General features: G+C 39.2%; 1 protein-coding gene across 3 annotated transcripts in view; it reads right to left on the bottom strand.

The window, feature by feature from the left end:
* Positions 1-1,171: 1,171 nt before the first annotated feature.
* Positions 1,172-18,569, bottom strand: part of LOC111862696 (nidogen) — a 150,809-nt gene continuing 133,411 nt past the window's right edge. For all 3 annotated transcript variants that reach the window (XM_023848295.2, XM_023848293.2, XM_023848294.2), the window contains 8 exons: positions 17,209-17,365; positions 14,773-14,901; positions 14,269-14,379; positions 13,339-13,510; positions 9,934-10,109; positions 5,577-5,685; positions 2,987-3,105; positions 1,172-1,473 (listed from right to left, as the gene is read on the bottom strand). In XM_023848295.2, the coding sequence (XP_023704063.1) occupies positions 1,328-1,473; positions 2,987-3,105; positions 5,577-5,685; positions 9,934-10,109; positions 13,339-13,510; positions 14,269-14,379; positions 14,773-14,901; positions 17,209-17,365 (1,119 nt within the window). In that variant the 3' untranslated portion in view covers positions 1,172-1,327. The remainder of the gene's footprint in view (positions 1,474-2,986; positions 3,106-5,576; positions 5,686-9,933; positions 10,110-13,338; positions 13,511-14,268; positions 14,380-14,772; positions 14,902-17,208; positions 17,366-18,569) is intronic.

The raw sequence follows: 18,569 nt of genomic DNA, 5'->3' as shown, positions 1-18,569 counted from the left end.
ATATTCAAATGACATTACCAGTACATAGGGTAAATGCAGACTATATGGCAAATATAGTGGCTATGTCGGATTTTATGTTCTCACAGCAGTTAACTATTGGCTAACATCATATCCCAGAAGACAGTACTCTTCATGGGAGTTATAACCATCTCTGTTGATACATAGCGAACCTCCCTGCCCAGATATAGGCCATTATACAAGCACTGGGATCATAGCTTCCAGCAACAGAAACAATATTTTGTAATTGCTAGTTGCTTCTCCTGCTGCCTATCCCTTGTCTCTCAGTTAAAAATTTTCTTTCACTTTTCACCACAGACATATCCAGTTTGGGCCACATCACATTTGATATTACATAATCACAATTAGCCATGAAAATGACATGAATGTTTTAAAATTAAATTGTGTTTAGAAATTCAGAATCCCTATAAAAATATGATGCACTGTTTTTATGGCACAAAGACAAAATTCATTTACCAGTATAGTGTTATCTAAATATTCTACAGTACAGAGAAACCCCAGCTCATGGACTGTTCTGGCATAGGTTTCTTACTTCTTGCGACTCAAGTAATTGTTTCCTCTGATCATACCTCATTCATTTTGAATCCCACTCAGTAATATTACACCATGCAGCGAGGAGTATTCTGAGTTCTAACATAATTCTGTATTTGAAACAAATTTCAATGTTTGTAAGGAAATTAATGCAGTAGCCATTTGTACATTGAAGATGAAGGCAATACACTTTGTCTGAAATGTATTTGTGGGTACATCATATGGTGAAGAGGCTTACACAAGGAAAGAAGTTTCTGATCAGTGATCTCCATTTCACCAATTTTGTTTCCTATTATATGGTGAAAATAGAATCTAGTAACTTTCTAATGGTGTAGGGATCTGTGTCACTATCTGATAATAACACATCTGAAAAGATGTTTTATACTCAGTTTAGGTTCCAGCATATGTAGCACAGTGAGCCAAAACACCCTATATCACACCACAAAAACTCAAAACCTTATAGAGCTATGAAGAAAGCAGTCTTCTTGGATTTGCCACCGTGTATGTGTGGTGTTAACCGACGTTTCGGAGGAACGTATCGCCTCCATCTTCAGGGTAGAAAAATATACGTTCCTTTGAAACATCGGTTAACACCACACATACACGGTGCCAAATCCCAGAAGACTGCTTTCTTCATAGTCACCGCCGTGAAAGCCTCAAATCTTATAGAGCTAATCTGCGTTTTCAGTTTATTTTTCTTGCCCATTAAAAGAGGCTATTACTTCAGGATACACACACACGATTCGATTTGTGTGTTCATCTGTGGTCAATCCATGAATTATACTACATCGTTACAGCTGTCTACTTCGCCTGAACCTTCACTGCCTGAATCAGCACAAATACAACTTCTGCCTCCAATGCCATTTGGCAAACAGAGATGACCTTCTCCACAAGCCTCACTTTGAAATTGACAGGCATTTGATACTGAAAGAGAGAACAAAATAAATCTGTTAAAATCTATAAGTTTTCAAATCAGAGTTTTAATCTAACTTCCAAATTCCTTACTGTGTAACCATCCAAGAGGCAGGTCAGAGATGAGGTCCCCAGTGAGGATGTGGTAACGTGATGCCTGGACATAGCTACTGCTGCGCCTCAGGAGACAGGACACTTGAGTATGGAGCAATGATGGAATGTTCATAAGCAGGGGAAAACTGAAGCAACTGCACAAGAAATCTGTTTCAGTGTCTCTTCATCCACCAAGAATCTAGTATAAAGTCACCTGGGATTGAATCCATGACTCTGGGATGAGAAACCAAGCCACACACAGCCTGAATGCTTTGACATGTAACTAAATGTAATTCAGAGATGGCCTGAAATTGAAGGGGTAAACAATAACCTTATGTGCATAGTGTCTCAGGTTTGAGGCCAGACAGATTCAGCAAAAATTTTTCTGCATGTCTTACTTTTCCCTCACTGACCTTTTGTTGTGCAGATAACAGCCATCATATCATCACTGTCGTCATTCTATCATCAGGGGCAAAACTTAAATCCTGTCCACTTGGATGTGACCATCAAAAATGCAGATTCCTATTTTCACCATGGCCAGACATTGGACAGGAAAGTCAAATATTTTACATGGAGGTATAAAACCCCACAATAACTCAATAGTTGTGACTGGGATACACTCATGCTACTGCTTTTGCCGACTACTGTTGACTACTGCCGCCACTGCTGCCGCCACTAGTAAAACAGGCAACTTCAATCCAATTCTTTTTTCCTACTTTCTTCCACTAGAAGAAGTTCTAGTACTGAGTACTATTCTGTACTGCCAGATAATAAGAATTGTTTAAATGCAAATTTTCCAAATGCAACAAACTCCTTTTGGTAGAAGAAAATTCATAAATTTAAAGGTAAAGTTATTTCTATGCTTAATTAAGCACCACAGCATGATGATATTGGGAGGTGGAGGTAAAGCGCCACACATCTTTCACTCTGGCACTAGCTGGAGGTGAGTGGTCAGCTTCATGCCCCCAGCCACTTTGCCCCTGGAGAAAGACACCCTTGTGCCCACTGGATAAGAGTGCAAGTGGGCCCCAGAGCCTGTATGGAAACTGTGGAGGAGAGAAGATTCAAATGCCTCTCCTAAGAATCAAACCACAGTTCCTCAGTAAGCGAGCCCACAGCCTAGTCCAGCTGAGCTATCTCAACTCCATTCAAAAACACAAAGCACACCTCCCCAAAAAGTTTCTTTGCTACTGTCTTGGATCAAGTCTGCTTCAAGTATGAACATGAGGTTAGAAATGGATTCCAGATTTGCAGTTTAAAATCAAGATGGTTTCAGAAATGACATTCAAATTGAAATTCAAAGTAATACAAATATACTTGAAGAACCTCTGAGAAGACCCTGGAGTTTCAGGATGACGACCTAAAGTCTATCAAACATATCTAAAACAAGAACTATCTGTAGAAACTTTGCTGTAAATCTGTGTATACTTACATCTAGGGCAGAACTCAGGAACTGACACAATTCCGTACATCTTGCCACTGCCCCCAAGAGGAACAGTGATGGGCTTATTTGTATGACCCGAAGGTTTCTGTGCACTTTCTATCTTCTGCCTGTTCAAACAGTTGCCAGAGATCAATATACTTAAACCATATCTAATATATACAGTGGATTCCTTTCAAGAAACTTCCCAAGGGACTAAGAAATATACAGTTCTTATGTGGAGAAACATCTTAAAAGAGTACACTTCAAAAGTTTACATCTGAAGCAGAATTTTCCACTTTCCAAATGTTTCTATTATGATTGACAGTGGCATGTCAGAAATGTCAATAAAGAAATAGTTGTGCATACTGATATAAACACAACAGTATTTTCATTTTTTGACCATTATCATCCCATCTGAACACATTAGGAACTCCAGGAATAGAGCACAAGTTTCCCTTGCACTACTTTTACATCTTTAAATGCATGCTTGAAGCACCCTGACTTCTCATATTTTCAAACTACCAGCAATGGCATCTTTTCAGATCCATCCATATTTGCACACACAAGCACAGTAAGTATATCTTTATCCCCTTGTCCCCAAGACTGCTTTCATCCATGTGTAGGCTGAATAACCCACTCATCTGCATTAAACACATTCTTTGCATGATTTTCACCCAGAAGTAATGGAAGTACCCCCGTCTTCCAGGCACCTACTTTCTCTTCAGTGATAATTTTGTGTTCCACACTCATGGCTGTGTTCCTAGGCCCTGCATGTTTTCTGGATTCATCAAGCAATCCATTAAAAAAAAAGCGAATTCAATGTTTATTTTTAAGGCCATTTCTTTAGCCATCTGTCTAAATATTGGATCTTGAATTGGCACGGGTGCACACACACACACAAATGCCAAACTACTCTAGAAGCACTGATTCAGCCTTCTCATATTTTTAAGGTTTTAACTTATTTCTGCCTGGTTGAGTAGTGACACAATGCTCGAGTATATTATTTAGCACTGTAATTAAATATAATACATATATTTAATATATTTAAATACAATATTATTTAATTTCAAAACTGGTATGCTACATTGTTCTGCAATTTTTGTGTGTTACATGTGGCTGAGCATGCACCTTCTTAATGAGGTCCACCCCTTAGGAACTCATAATGCCTTACATTTTACGTTTGTTATTCTAACCATGCATACATGTGTATATATAACATACAAGTCAATTTAGTTTAAAGCATCCTCATAAAATTTTACAGATACTCACAGATATAGTCCTCCAAAAATGGTAGACTTTAAACTGACTACATGGCGTCATATGCCAGAATATAGTACTCTGCACAGACGTCAATGTGTACATGCTGTAGCTTCTTGCTTTGAGATAAACAACTCTGACTCTTAACTGGTTACATCATTAACTCTGGTTAGCACTACCCACAGTGTTATTCAATAACTTGATATTAGTGAACATTAGAATTATAACTCTCTTTCTGATGAATCATAATACAAGGTGGTATTGGAAAGTTCCCGGACTGTTATTGTTGTAACTGACTCAGTGAAAGAAGATGAGAGGGGAGGATAAGGTCAGACTTCTGAAAGCCTACTGCATTAGTGTGTCACGTGACACTGTGCTGTGAACATGCATTGTTACTACACGAGTGCTTTTTTGACTTCTTGTTTCATTTTGTCTGTGATAGATGGCAAAATTGAGTGACATGTCTGCATCAAGTCTTGTGTTTCACTACTGAAACCTTTGAAATGCTTCGTGAGGCTTTTAGAGAACATAATTTTAAGCTGGACAGTGATTTTTCAATGGCATTCATGTTTCAAGGCCGGTTGAATGTTAGTTGAATATGATGAACATTCAGGGTGATCAAGCACCAGAAAATGTTAACAATTTTAAGAACTCACCCATGAAGACCGTCGCCAAACAATCCATGAGCTCACAGAAACCATAGGGATGAGTTATGGAGTTTGTCAGGATAGCTTAACAGAAATTTTGAACACGCACCACGTTGCTACCTCCTTCCGTTTGAAACAGGGTCTGACATCCAAAGGGAATTGCAAGCGGCACTCGACAGCATTAAGGCAAATGACTTCCACAGTGGTTATGAAGCATGGAAAAAACGATGGGATCGCTGTATACATTCCCAAGGAAACTATTTTGAGGGAGATGACAGTCAGAATTGAGTAAGTTAAGCCAGCATTTCTTTTTTGACCTAGTCTGGGAACTTTCCAATAGAACCTCATAGATCTGTGTTCCAGAAACATTCTACTAAAAGGCAGCAAAAACTTGCAGGCATACAAACTAATCCTGGGGTAACACTCAGATCACTTCATAATGTTCTCAATTAATGAATAAAGACACATTTTACTTGGGTGTAAACACAGGTCACAATAGGACATGAATTAATAAAGGCTGCAGAGCTAATCTTTAAAAAAAAAAGGATTTGGAAAATATATTAATAATTAGCATGCTATTCAAAGAGTGTAACATTTCCAGATGGGCTACAGCAATCAAAATCAAGTTTTACAGAATAACAGGAGCCATATAGAATGTTTTCCACTTGCTGTTCTTATATTACTCAAATACTTACGTGTCCCAATCTGTCCAGTAGTAATTGAGAGTGGAGATCGCAAGTCCAAATGGGTAACTACAGTTTGAGACAACTGTTCTCCTAACTGATGTGCCAATTCCCACACACTCTGTAACATGATATGCAAGGGAATTACTTATCTTAATGCATACTAATAATATTTTGATTTTTGTCACACTGGATGTGTATATCAGCTTCATGTAGACTCTATGGTCACATCCCATATCTATACAATGCCATCACCCAATAACAGGATCAACAACAAGCAATATATACAGACTAAAGTAACAGCATAAATCTAAAATTACAAGGAGAAGCACAATCTTAACTAACAACTAGACTTTGACAATTTCTTCTAATTATGCTTCCTTCTTTCATTTGTTTATTTATTTACTCATTTACTACCACAATGAATGCTCAAATTCCAACAGGGAATTTTTAAAACAAACTTTATCAAAGATACGTAACCTCCAAGTGTTTGGAAAAACATGTCCACTTACGTTAAGACACGTCCACTGAAATTAATAGCATAACAATATGCTGTTTCCAGCATGCCTGCTTATAAAAAAACAAATTTCGCTGAAAATACCTAATCTCCCTCTTCAACTAGCAACAGAGCCCTACAATCAACATTATGGGGCTCACCAATAAATAACACAGATGTATTTCTTCCACTTACAATCTGACCAGTTCTAACTGTTGGTCATTCGGTGACTTGGTTTTAAAATACAAAATGAACACAGTGACATCATGAATTTTGCTAACAGCAATTATGTTGCTATGACTATCATACACTCCAGCTTATTCATGTAGGTTTTGCCATCTTCCCTTGTATGCAGCTGCACATTATTCTGAATGATTTGAAACACAAAAAGTACATGCAACCTTCATGACAAACAATTCTGATCCCTAGCTACTGCTTGTACCAATAAGGCCATAAGGTGCCATGGTCAACTGAAGAAATGGACGCAGGGTGATGGTGGGTCCTGGAAGAAGTTGGCCGCCTGCCATGGGATGACCTGCCAGGCAGGAGTGGCATGGCATGGCATGGCATGAAGGACATGTCATCAAGGACCAGGCAAGGGCAGTGTTATACTAGGAACCCGGAAATGATGGATTTTTGGGAAGGGACATCAGCCAAAACTGGAATGTGGTAATGGCATAAGAAACTGAGACTTAAAAGAGCAGCCATGCCTTAAAAATAGAGGACATTCACTGGGATCTACAGGAAGGCTCTCATACTGGAGATTGTCAAGTGAAGAGTTGATCCTTCAGTCGGGATTTGAAAAATATCGAAATTGTGCAGGGGTCAGCACCCTCCAAAACGAAATAAGAGGCCACTAACAAGAGCAGGCTAAGAGGAATGGATGTAGGAGCAATGACCACTCTTGTATCTTTTGACCCCCCTGATCAGAAAAGCAGGATTATGGTGATAAACCTGGACAAACTGGCACCCAATGAGGGAACTGCTCAGGATGAGCAGCCTTAAGAAGGGAGTAGCAGGAGTGGTTTGAGAGAAGTAACTGTGAAAACTGACCAATGGGAAAGAAGGTGAGACCAATCACAGATGTCACAAGCACAGCCGTTGGAAAAGAAGAAATAGCGGAACACATGTATGTAATTCAGGATGAAAAGCCTTATGGCAGGAGCAATGTAGTGTGCATGGCCACTGTTATGTAAAGAACGTGAGAGTGATCATGTGCTGCTTGATAATGGCTGGTAAAAGCATCAACAATATCCGAGCTATCACTAGGCAACCACACATAACAACAAAGAGAACTGATGAAAGCAGTGTTTTCTGTTGGGTCTGCCCTGAGGGTATATAATGATGACCACAGACGAGCTGAGGGGAAACAAGAGAGTTCATCTTGTGAGATATTCGCTGGAGAGGAGGGACTTGAGCACATGAAGCTGAAGAATCTCCACTATTAGAAGCCACTGCCAGGAAACAGCTGTTGAAGGCACTACAGGCTGGAGAAGGCTTGGTGTTTGCAGAAGTGACTTGTAAAGTGTGAAGATTAGCAATGACACTGTAGTTACTTGTAATTTTGAGTGGTGTGTATAGGTGGTCAATAAATTGATTTATTCATCCACACCCTGTCTATAGTCACCCCTAAATTGTGACAGTATCATCAATGAAATATACATGCCATCAGCAATATAAATTTGTACAGTCAACTCTCGATTATCCGGGATAATGGTGGGGATGGAAATCACGATTAATCGAAAACCCGGTTAAGACAAATTTTATTAAAAGTACTACTGTAATACTGTACCTTCATAATACTATAGGCCTACCTGTATTTAAATTTATTCAACCTCATTTTTATGTCATCTCATGGCCTATTTAATACTTTTTTTTACATTACACTGAAGTATGAATTAGTTATTTCAATCACAGTGTTCAACAACATCCAACACTTTTTACGAATATTCACACTTAACACTTAAAAGAATTTAATATTGTCATTTACTTTCTCGCGGCATTTTCCTTTTTCTGTTGAATACTTAACACAACATGCTTCCTTTTACACCCTGACATTTTGCTAATGCACTTGAAGATTGATACAAAGAAGCTAACTGGGGCGATGTATCTGTCCTTGAAACTTTCCACAAATCCTTGCATTCTTTCACCCCTACCCTAGAACACTGTGTTAGCATAATGGGACCAAAGAATGCAGAGCTCGGTTCACACTAGTGAAAAAATCGTGTTACAACTCACCATGTGAAACAAAAGTGAATGAATATTAAACAACATATAAGCCTCAAAAAAAGCCTCAGTATCCACGGTTAAGCTGCAAACCAGTTAATCCGCCCCGGGATAATCAAGAATTGACTGTATTTGGCAAAGGTTGAGACTGAAATGCTGACTGAACTGAAGCATATGAACTTCTCTTACTGCCACCTCGTGGTCAATTCAGTTACTGTTTCTAATAAAAGTGACGTCTATACTCGTAATGATGGAGGTAGAGCAAGCCTTAGGCTTTTATATATAGGAGCTTTATTTCATATTTTTCTTTCTTTTTTGCAACCCATCTTCTTCACCACCATTTCTCTTATACTTCTTCTTTTTTCCACTGTGACAAAACAGCCCTCTTCATGGCCATCAGTTGGTCTAGTCATAGCCTTGGCCTTGATGCTCCCTTCCCTTTATCATGCACTGTTCTCCTCTGTTTTGGTCACTCTTCCCCTCCTCAAAATGGAGGTGGTAGCTTCCTCTGAAATGTTGGTACCTATCTACCAAAATACATGGTTTCTCACCACAGAAGACCACAACACTGTGCCATGTTGGCTGAAAGCTGGAATAGTGGAGTGAATAGAGGCAGTGACATGGTAAACATGTTTCTGCATCAATTAATCAACATACAACAATAGAGGAACTGTTGTATTTTCTGTTTGGTCTGATCTGACCCCATATAACAAGGATCAGCAGCAGTAGTCATGAGTTACCCCACACTGAGGTGGGTTCAAATACCTCCACCATAGCCCTGTGACTCACAAGAGGCAACAAAAAAAAGAAAAGAAAACCTATGTCTGTGGTTATAATTGGGCCACCCTGTTCCTGGGGGATATAAATACCTGGACCTAGACCTCCATCCTGGAAGAGTCTCGAATCTGAGACAGTAAAATATGGTCATGGGTGCTGCAGGACTCAGACCTGAGAATGACTGTTCTGGCGAGGGCCAGCAGCAGTTTTAAACAACAGACCCATCCTCTTGTCAGAGAGGGTGGCCCACATGAACAAACTTGCAGCTGTCTGACAGTAATAAAATCTGGTCTTGGGCCCCAGATGGGTGCTTAATACCAAGATAGACTGGCTGACTGACTGACTGTTATAAATAACTTTGACTTTGACAGTCATGAGTTGTAAGTTAGCAGTGGCAGTTCATGGTGGACCATGAAGAGTCTCCATTATTAGCAGCTGCTACCCAGCAATGACTAGTGGCAACAGGTTAACAAACAGAAGACTCTGTGTGTGCGCATGCGGGTGCATGCGTGTGTGTGTGTGTGTGCGTTGCAGTTGTAGTGATTTCTAGGGTATGTAAATTAGTGAGAGTGTTATAATCATTTGTAGTTATGGGTATAAGAATCAAATAAATCCAGTTATCAATCCAAACCCCATGTCTAGTTACTAACATGTGACAATATTAATATTCACGACTGTAAGAATCTCAAATCTCATTAGAGGGTATGCCACACAGATGCAAAACAAAATCATGAATTTATGGCTGGAAATCCCAGAGGAATAATCATCCAGCCTCCTCCTGATGTAAAGTCACAGCTCACTGCTAACAATATTACAGTTTAGTATTAAGGCATATGTGTATTTCTGTTTCCAAGTAATGATGTTTCTTACCAATAGATTTCGTCCCAGCATCAGCCCAGCACAATTCATCCCGGTCAAAGTCAATGCTCAAAGAGTTGGGAAGCTTCACTGCAGCTCCCTTCAGAAAGACAGATCGACCAGTGCCATCAGAGTTTGCCCACTCCAACTTTGGTGATTCACGATTCCAGTCTGACCAGAACACTTTCCTGCATCATTTAAACAATCTGAACAGTCGCCGATTTTGAAACTGATTTCAGTACCTTACTGAATAACATGAAAGAAACTGTAAATAACACATTTACAGGATAAGCTCTGACAGGATTCAGAAAAAAACATTTGAAAATATCAACCAAAAGCAAAAAGACATTTGGGATTACTTCTAAAATAGTGGAAGGATTCTGTTTTGTAATATCTGTAACAGGCTTCAATAGGTCCAATATTCGAAAGGAAGCTGATAATAAAAATTTGACAATTTAAGTTAGTTTATTGAAAAGTTAATGTGACTCAGTAAATACATCACCCAACAATTAAACCTTTAAAGCACAGTGATTACTGTATGCACAAGCTGCTTTGATGTTACAAAATGCTGCACTATGTCCATAGTGTGTGTTTATGTATATCATTCATTCATTCATTCATCAGTAATCTGTCAGATGACAGGTCCACAGCCTCTTCCAAAGCAGTTTCTCCACTTAATGCGATCTTCTGTTTTTGGAAAGAGACTATCCAGGAAAAGTGATAATGTGGTAGTTTTTCCATTTGCTTTCCACATCGCAGTACAACAGCCATTCAAACCACTCTGGTCACGCCTGTTGCTATACGAACTTGAACCATCTCGAGCATCATTTTCTCTGTGCTTCCAGTCGCCGCTGATGACGCTGCTTCTGGCATCATTTTTCGGTGTCTCTCTTCGTCTGATGCCTACCCTTTGACCTGTCCAGCAAGGGAGGCCCTGCCAGTAGCTACGCTACCGCTGGTATAGCTCTCAGGGTCCTTGGCATACTCAAACACCCTCACCACGATAAGGTGGAGACACCAACGAGGGGATGTATATCATATGATTCTCAAAATAAACAGTGATTACTTCCATAAGCACATACTTGGTCTTTTTAACGGTGGTGCAATAATCTCTGTGAAGTAGTAACTGAACTTTAAAATATTATTTAAATAAATTTGGTTTCCCTCTGTCTTCAAGCACATGGTGATATGATTTCCCAGTTTCTAGATGCTACTCCATGCATCTCATGCAGCCCTCTGTAGATCAATTAGAATAAAACAATTATCCTCCCAAACCATTAAAAGAGGGGCATGCGGTAGCATAGTTGGTTGAAGCATTATGCTACAAGCCAGAAGGTAGTGGGTTTGATTGCCAATGTCATTGGATATTTTCAATTGACCTAATTCTTCCAGTTACAACATTGCCCTCAGGTCAACTCAGAATCTAAGAGAAATCAGTACCAGGAATCTTCCTGGGGGTAAACGGCAGCCTAACAACTTTATCGGCATCTGTGAGCAGACTGTCTACAAAACATGAAGCCTTGACGTATCACAACACTGTGGGCCTCAATGGCTTGTTACAGGGATAGTTTTAGCTTTTACCCATTAAAAGACTGATCTACTAAAATGAAATACCCGAATGTTATAGTCTTCACTCTAGCAAGTTTCATGCTATAATACTTTTGTTCTGTATTAAAGTAATTAGATTTAGCCACAGCTCGATAAAGAAGAGACCAACAGGTGTGTGATATTTGTGAGGTGTGATGCTGTATAGTCTGATCTATCATACCATAGTTTCAGAGGAACCTGCTGCCTCTATCTTCAGGCCAAAGGCAGCCTAGAAATCATAGAAGCAATTTAGGCAGCTATTATACTACACAGCGTCACAGCTCAGAAAACTCTAGCCCTCATTAGTGGGCATGTTGATACAAAGTATTGCTGTCATTAATCATAAAATAAGGCTTCCATTCTCGCCAACAAATAACATTATGCAGCCATAATTTGTAATGATTTTGCGAGTTCAGATTTTATTTTTTATCCATTTATATTCATTAAAAATATTCAATGATTGCTTCCTGCTTCCTTATTTTACAGCATGAGGTGTCAAGCTAGTCTCCATGCCTCTCTGCTGCTCATATGACAACACCTGATGAATAATAAAGCTCAGTCTCTGCGCAGCACTCCTGCTTCTCCTCACCTCCTTCCCTCTGTTCAGCAGTTGTCTATCTTCCTAAAATATATTATATGATAACTTGCTATCACTGCTCTTTTTTTCAGTATTTTCACATGAGGACAAGACCGCTTTGTTTTTTTTTTTATTTATATGTTTGCTTTTCATTTTCCATTGGTTCATTTGTCATAATGTGATGTCATATCAAAAAGTTACAGTACTTCAGTAGCTGCTAACTGAAAATTTTGGAGTTGCAGCTGAAGCTGCATACTTCTGTAATGGGATGGGGGTGGTGCACCCCTTGGGTGGAGTGGGAAACATTTTGAAAAAGAGATGGAACCACTTCAGAAAAACTTGGATAACTGCACTAAAATCTTCTCGGGTGGTCAAAAATATATATGTTGAGTTACAAACCAATGTTTCAAAGATCTCCTCTGTCTCCATCATCAATCAGATGGCCTGAAAAGATTTTAGAAAACTTATTTGACATGAAACCTTAAAATCTGAGTAGGATCACTATTTTTAATAGTACATATCTTACATGCCTGCTTAATTGTACTCTGCAATGTCATCATCCTTTTCTGCTATGGGTGAACAATACACAATTATCCATGCTTCAGTTTGCAAGAAGACAAACATCACCAAGTCATGTCACACTAAACACAGTCAAGGTTCACTGCAAGCTCTCTTAATGTGCACCATTTGCTTCTGATGTACGGTAAGTTGCAAGTTGTGCAGAAGCTGCAGCAGTTAAGTGTCTTGCGGGAAATGCTATCAGTGTTCTGAATGTAGCAATGATGTATGGCAGATCCAGTGACCGGATGGGAGTCACAAATTAAGTTAAGAGCATCACACTCATGTGGCTTATGAAAGGCATCATGTGGTAAGGAGTCTGTGGAAAAGTGCTTCATTCAAATGGTGATGTTTTACCATCGACAAGGTGGTCCTTCTCATGTACTTCTGGATGCTGGAATATCCTCAACAACTTGGGAGAATTGCAAGGCCATGATGCATGGTGGAAGCTGATGAATTATATTTCTGCTGCAGGAAATGCAACATAAGAAAAGTAATTCAGGGTCAGTGGATATTACATGAACTCAATTTGGGAACACTTCCTTAAAACTGTACAGTATACAGCAGGTTGGAAGACATTCTATTTTGTATCTTCAGGACTGAATACATGCAGGCACTAGAGTTTACTCTGACTACTGGAAGGAGTACAACTGCCTTCAGTCTCGTGGCTCATATCAAATCATGGTAAATCTTACCCTCTTGCTGGGTGGACTGCCACTCCACGAGGATTTACCAGTCCTTCAGAAATGATCACCTTCCTCAGCTTGCTATCCAGGTTTGCCACTTCAAGGGTATCCTTTGTTGAGTCTGTCCAGTACACATTTCTTGACACCCAGTCTATGCTGATTCCTTCTGGTGAACCAATATCTGTCAAAATTTGAACATTGCAAGTACTTTCCTGACAATAAATTTTTACCTTGGGACAGAAACAACTTTTGGATTTATAATTTCAACAAAAAATGTTCATTGACTGGTGATCATAATTAAATCTGTAGAACCAAGAGGAACTTGTCACGGAACACAAAAGTCACTGACAATTACTCTCTTCTAGGATGCGATGCCATGTACTCTGATGGACAGTTATCTCCATCTTCCTCCATCTTCAGGGTAGAAGATGGAGGCACTAAGTTCCTTTGAAATATTGGTGTCTACTTAATTACAATTAATTCTTGACCCTACATGCACTTGGACTCTGACATCTTGGTCATCCATCCCATAGGCAGTTGTTATACTATCTATGCTATCCCAGTATCCTGACTCCGATTTTTCAACGGGCATAGTGCTAGAATCAAAGAAACTGTAAATTCATATTTTGTCTTCTTCTGTAACAAAAACATCTTTCATGTTATTTTATGGGCAAAAGCAAATTTTGAAAGGAACATCTGTGCATTATACCATACAATCAACATATAAGCATCAGGAAGTTGGTGAACTCTCAACAGATGTCACTAGGAAACAGAAAGAAAACAATACTTTCCTGAACCAAAGATGGAATGACTGTTTATACAGGAGTATTCTAAGCATTTAGGCAAGAAGAGAGTAAAAAAAAAAGTGTTTGAAGTACAGTATAAATTTCTAACCAGGTATGAGATAGGGAGCATTAAATTTGACAGTCTGCTTCATACCTGTAGTGAGAAAGTTCTGTATATCAGTTCCATCATATTCTGAGCTCTTTATACTCTGACCAGCAATGTCACTCCAGTAGACTCGCCCCTCCAGACAGTCTACATCAATTCCTAAAAGCACAACATATAAACATTTTAGACAGCTCTACGAGGTATGTAATGAGATTAATTTTGTACAAAGTAATTTATTCAATTATTCATCTAAATTTTCAGGCTTATGCGCCAGCCACACTTTGCCCCCAGGAAGATTTCTGGTACTCATTTCTGTTAGAGGCTCAGTCGATCCTAGCGCAATATTGGCACTTACTAATGCTACTACAAATTTATGTGGGTAAAGCACAGAATTTTGTGAGGCATAAAAATGTGTAAAACTGACTATACCTACATTAGACTGCACTGAATTCCAACACACTTATACAAAACACTTCGCATTCAACACACTGTCCTGGAAAGAAAGGCTCCAGTTTCTCTTATGAAAACAGTTGTATTATGGTTGCAACATACCTATTGCCATCTGAAAATACTGAATTGCAATTGGTTGGCCTGGATTGCTTGATGTGGGGTTGTACGGTATCCGCAATGTTGCCATGCCTTGATTCAGTAGTAGGAAATTTCCTTCATATTTTGGTATTGCTGAAATCAAGCAAGAATAATACAATTTCATTTCAAGTTCCTCACAGCAGTGATTATGAAGAGTTCTGTGTTCTCAGATCTAGCCACTGAAGTCAACGAACATTTCAGAGGAACATATGATCTCCATTTTCAGGGTCAAAGAGTAAGCCAAGCAAGAAGCCAGCATGAAGTAAGCAGCAAGCCACAGGCAGAAACATGCAGAATTATACAAAATAGGAAGCAACTTTCAATGCAACTGATCAGTTCCTGTTTGCTCACTCTGAGAAAGAGAGTGAACAAACAGGGACAAGAGAAGTGTTACAAGGCTGCACCCTGAAAAGGGTCATTTGTGCAGGCACTGGAACACAGGTGAAAACCATAAATGTGTGTGGTGGACAGAGAACTGAGTAGGAAGGTAGAGAAGTCATATATGTGCAATTGCTGATATATAGTGTGGGCCAGAAAAGTAAAGAAGAGCTCAAAATTGATGGGTGCTAGGAGAGCACAGAGTCAGTACCCCAATAAGGGCAGTGTGCCCATGCCTGTCTCAATAGATAACCCATCTAGAAAATCCTGTGAGGGAGGCTCTCTACCATCTTTCAGGGAGATGATGACTCACTTAGGTAGAAGCCATCCTCCCTGTTCATATCTTGTTCACCTGTTCATCAATTTTTGTTGTTAAGAATTTAGATATATTTAAATTTAATTCTGCTATACACAGCATTAACACCAGACACGGTTTTGACTTACATTTTCCAAGTAATAAATTAGCTAAAGTGCAGAAGGGTGTATATTATTCAGGAATTAGGATATTCAATAATCTACCACAAGGCATCAGGAATCTATTAAATGATATTACTAAATTCAAACAGACTCTAAAAGCATTTCTTCTTGCTGGTTCATTTTATTCCTTAAATGAATTGTGGGGATCTTATGTAGTTTTCTCATTACTCCGATGACAACCCACTTCTTCGGAACAGTTTGCTGGTCCTGAAAAGGACCGTGGTTGCTGAGATGCTTGATCGGAGAGGTAGCGCGGCGCGCGCCGGTAAGGAGAGAGGCTAGTTGCGGTGAGTGGCCTGGCCGCAGTGCGGCCGTGGCTGGAGGTTGCTTTGTTGCCATGCGGCAGCGTGAGTTGGAGGTTGCTTGATCACAGCGCGGCGGCTGCTGGTGAAAGGCTAGTTGTTGAGCGCGGTCGCAGGAGTTATGAGGCAGTGGCTACGCCAGATGCCCAGTGAGTCGGACAGTAACACGACCACCGGAGAGTCCAGGCGCGGTGCCCCAGTGAGTCGGGTGTGAGAGAGCCGGAGGGCCGAGGTAGTCGTGCCTGGCGCAGCCTGCCGATGCCTCAGAAGACCGAGCGCTGGCGACGAAGCCTGCTGGCTGATGTTGCTTGCTGTGGCTTGATCGTAGACTGATGATCAACTGAATGACTCGGCGTTGGAGCTGCCCCTTTTTATACACTGCTCGGTGGGCGGAGCGAAACTTCAAATTGAGGAGGAAGAATTGATTGGCTAGCGTGTGTAATGGTGTAGATGCGGGCTAGCAGCAAGCGCAGTATAAATGCGAACGTTTGAAGCAATCTGATTGGTTAGCACGCGTGATGGTGAAAAGTGATGTGAAGAGCGAGCGTTGCAGAAATGCGTGATAATGTGGGATGTTCCCACAGAATATTATGAATGGAACACAAGGGGTGATCTTGGTTCTTATAAATAGTATCTAAAATTAACCTTAACAAGTCCTATTAACTAACTAAAAATATATACATAATAATCATCTATTTTAGATCTGCATTCATACCAACTATGATTTTTATTTATTTTAACATACAATCTCTTGTTGTTTTATGAATTGATTTATTTATTTATGAATGTATTTATTACCATAATAATTTTTAGTACACTTGAGAGAAGTTATTTATTCCATTTATTGTTCATGCATGTTAGATGTTTTTATAGCTTTTCTTTTTATGTGTGAGTGATGTAACATACATTATTTGATATTGTGTTGTTTATTGAGAATATCCATTCATATGCATTGTTTTTATAAACTGGATGAATTTTATAAAATAAAAGGTTAATATGTTTTCATCTAGTATTTAAGTCTTGTTGTAGTCACATTTTATTATGTTTAGTGACTGCGTTGTCTGTGTTTTGTATTATGTTATTTTGACTTGTTCCAGTGATTGGTTGGAACATCTGTTTTGATTTTTGACATATTCTATATCCAGTGGTGTGACAACTTGTTTCTTGCCCTGTAATTGGATCTACTTGAATATAAGAATAAATTATTAAAAAAATATTATTATTATACTGTACAGATACATGCCTTTACACACAATTCCATTTCCTGTGAAACCTTCATTACACTGGCATTCATACTGGCCTGAAGTTGTGGGAACACAACTAGCATCAGCCCCGCATAAATTTGGATCTTGCTGACAGGAAAACTCTGGTGTGCATTGCAGTCCATTTCCATTATAGCCCTGCAGAATATAATAAAATAAATATTACCACGTGGAATTATAACAGTCTATAATGTGTAAAATTCTCGAGGTCCATCTACCCATCCAACATGTTTCTGCATATTGTGTATGGATCAAGCTGATCCTCACCCAAATAACATAACAGATGAATTGGTGATAAATCCCATTATTTAGTCTATATTTCCTTCTTCAGGAAATAAAGTAGGCTCATAAATTCTCAGTGTTGTCTGTGTAGGAAAGTTTGTGTAACCCATCTCAACTTTTGAACAAACTATTGGTTTTCATAAAATTTAGTATGAATCTCATGCCATTGGAAGCCATCCAAATTATGTATTTTTCAATTTCCTAATACCAGTAATCAGGTGGGTGTAACAATGCTTCCATTTGAAAAGCATATGCAATAGATCTTGGAAAAATGTGCAACAAAGTTTGTAACATTTTTCATTGTTCACCATCCAGAACCTCAGTTCAAGGGACAATAAATGGCATAACACTGTACAAATTCTCCATTCCAAAAGGAATTCAGTGGTGCATTGCAACCAGGAAAAACCATGGCCACATTCATTTTGGGATAATTATGGTGCGATTCTTGTCAACTTCTTGCTTCCAGAGATCATGGAGAACTCAGATTTCAATGTGAACACACAAAGAATGAAACTGTCCCTCTGTGACAATATCAGGCTCTGTATGAGCAATATTGAGGACATGTCAACCATTTGGATGGACTGCAATGTTCAGCTTTCTGGCAGATTACTGGACAAAGTGAAGATGACATGTAGGAACATCAATATGATGACAGTAGTCAAGCATACAGAGTGTGAACACACACTTTGGCACAATGCTGGAAGAAAACCCATGAGAGAGACTGGGTTTATATTGAAAAATAAAGTTATTTTCATCAATATTATAGCTATATTGTGTAACTTCCATTTTTGAGATTTAAATAACACAGGTTGTTTTCTCTTTTAATAATGTTATATTTTAGCGTCCTGTTGCACTGATTTAAGTCCATGATTTATTTAAACCGTCTTGTATTGCATACACTCATTTATCTCCTTCTCTCCCTTGCACTTCATGTTTCGGCATAATAATGCCATCTTCAGGTGCTTACATTAGTAATAGTAGTCATACTAGAAGCGTATACCAATACATGGTAAGCACCTGAAGATGGCATTATTATGCCAAAACATGTAGTGCGAGGGAG

The sequence above is a fragment of the Cryptotermes secundus genome, unplaced genomic scaffold (genome assembly GCF_002891405.2).
Source record: "Cryptotermes secundus unplaced genomic scaffold, Csec_1.0 scaffold5, whole genome shotgun sequence".
Lineage (NCBI taxonomy): Eukaryota > Metazoa > Arthropoda > Insecta > Blattodea > Kalotermitidae > Cryptotermes > Cryptotermes secundus.
Note: the sequence above shows the minus strand (reverse complement) of the source record. Positions and strands in the feature narration are given on the sequence as shown.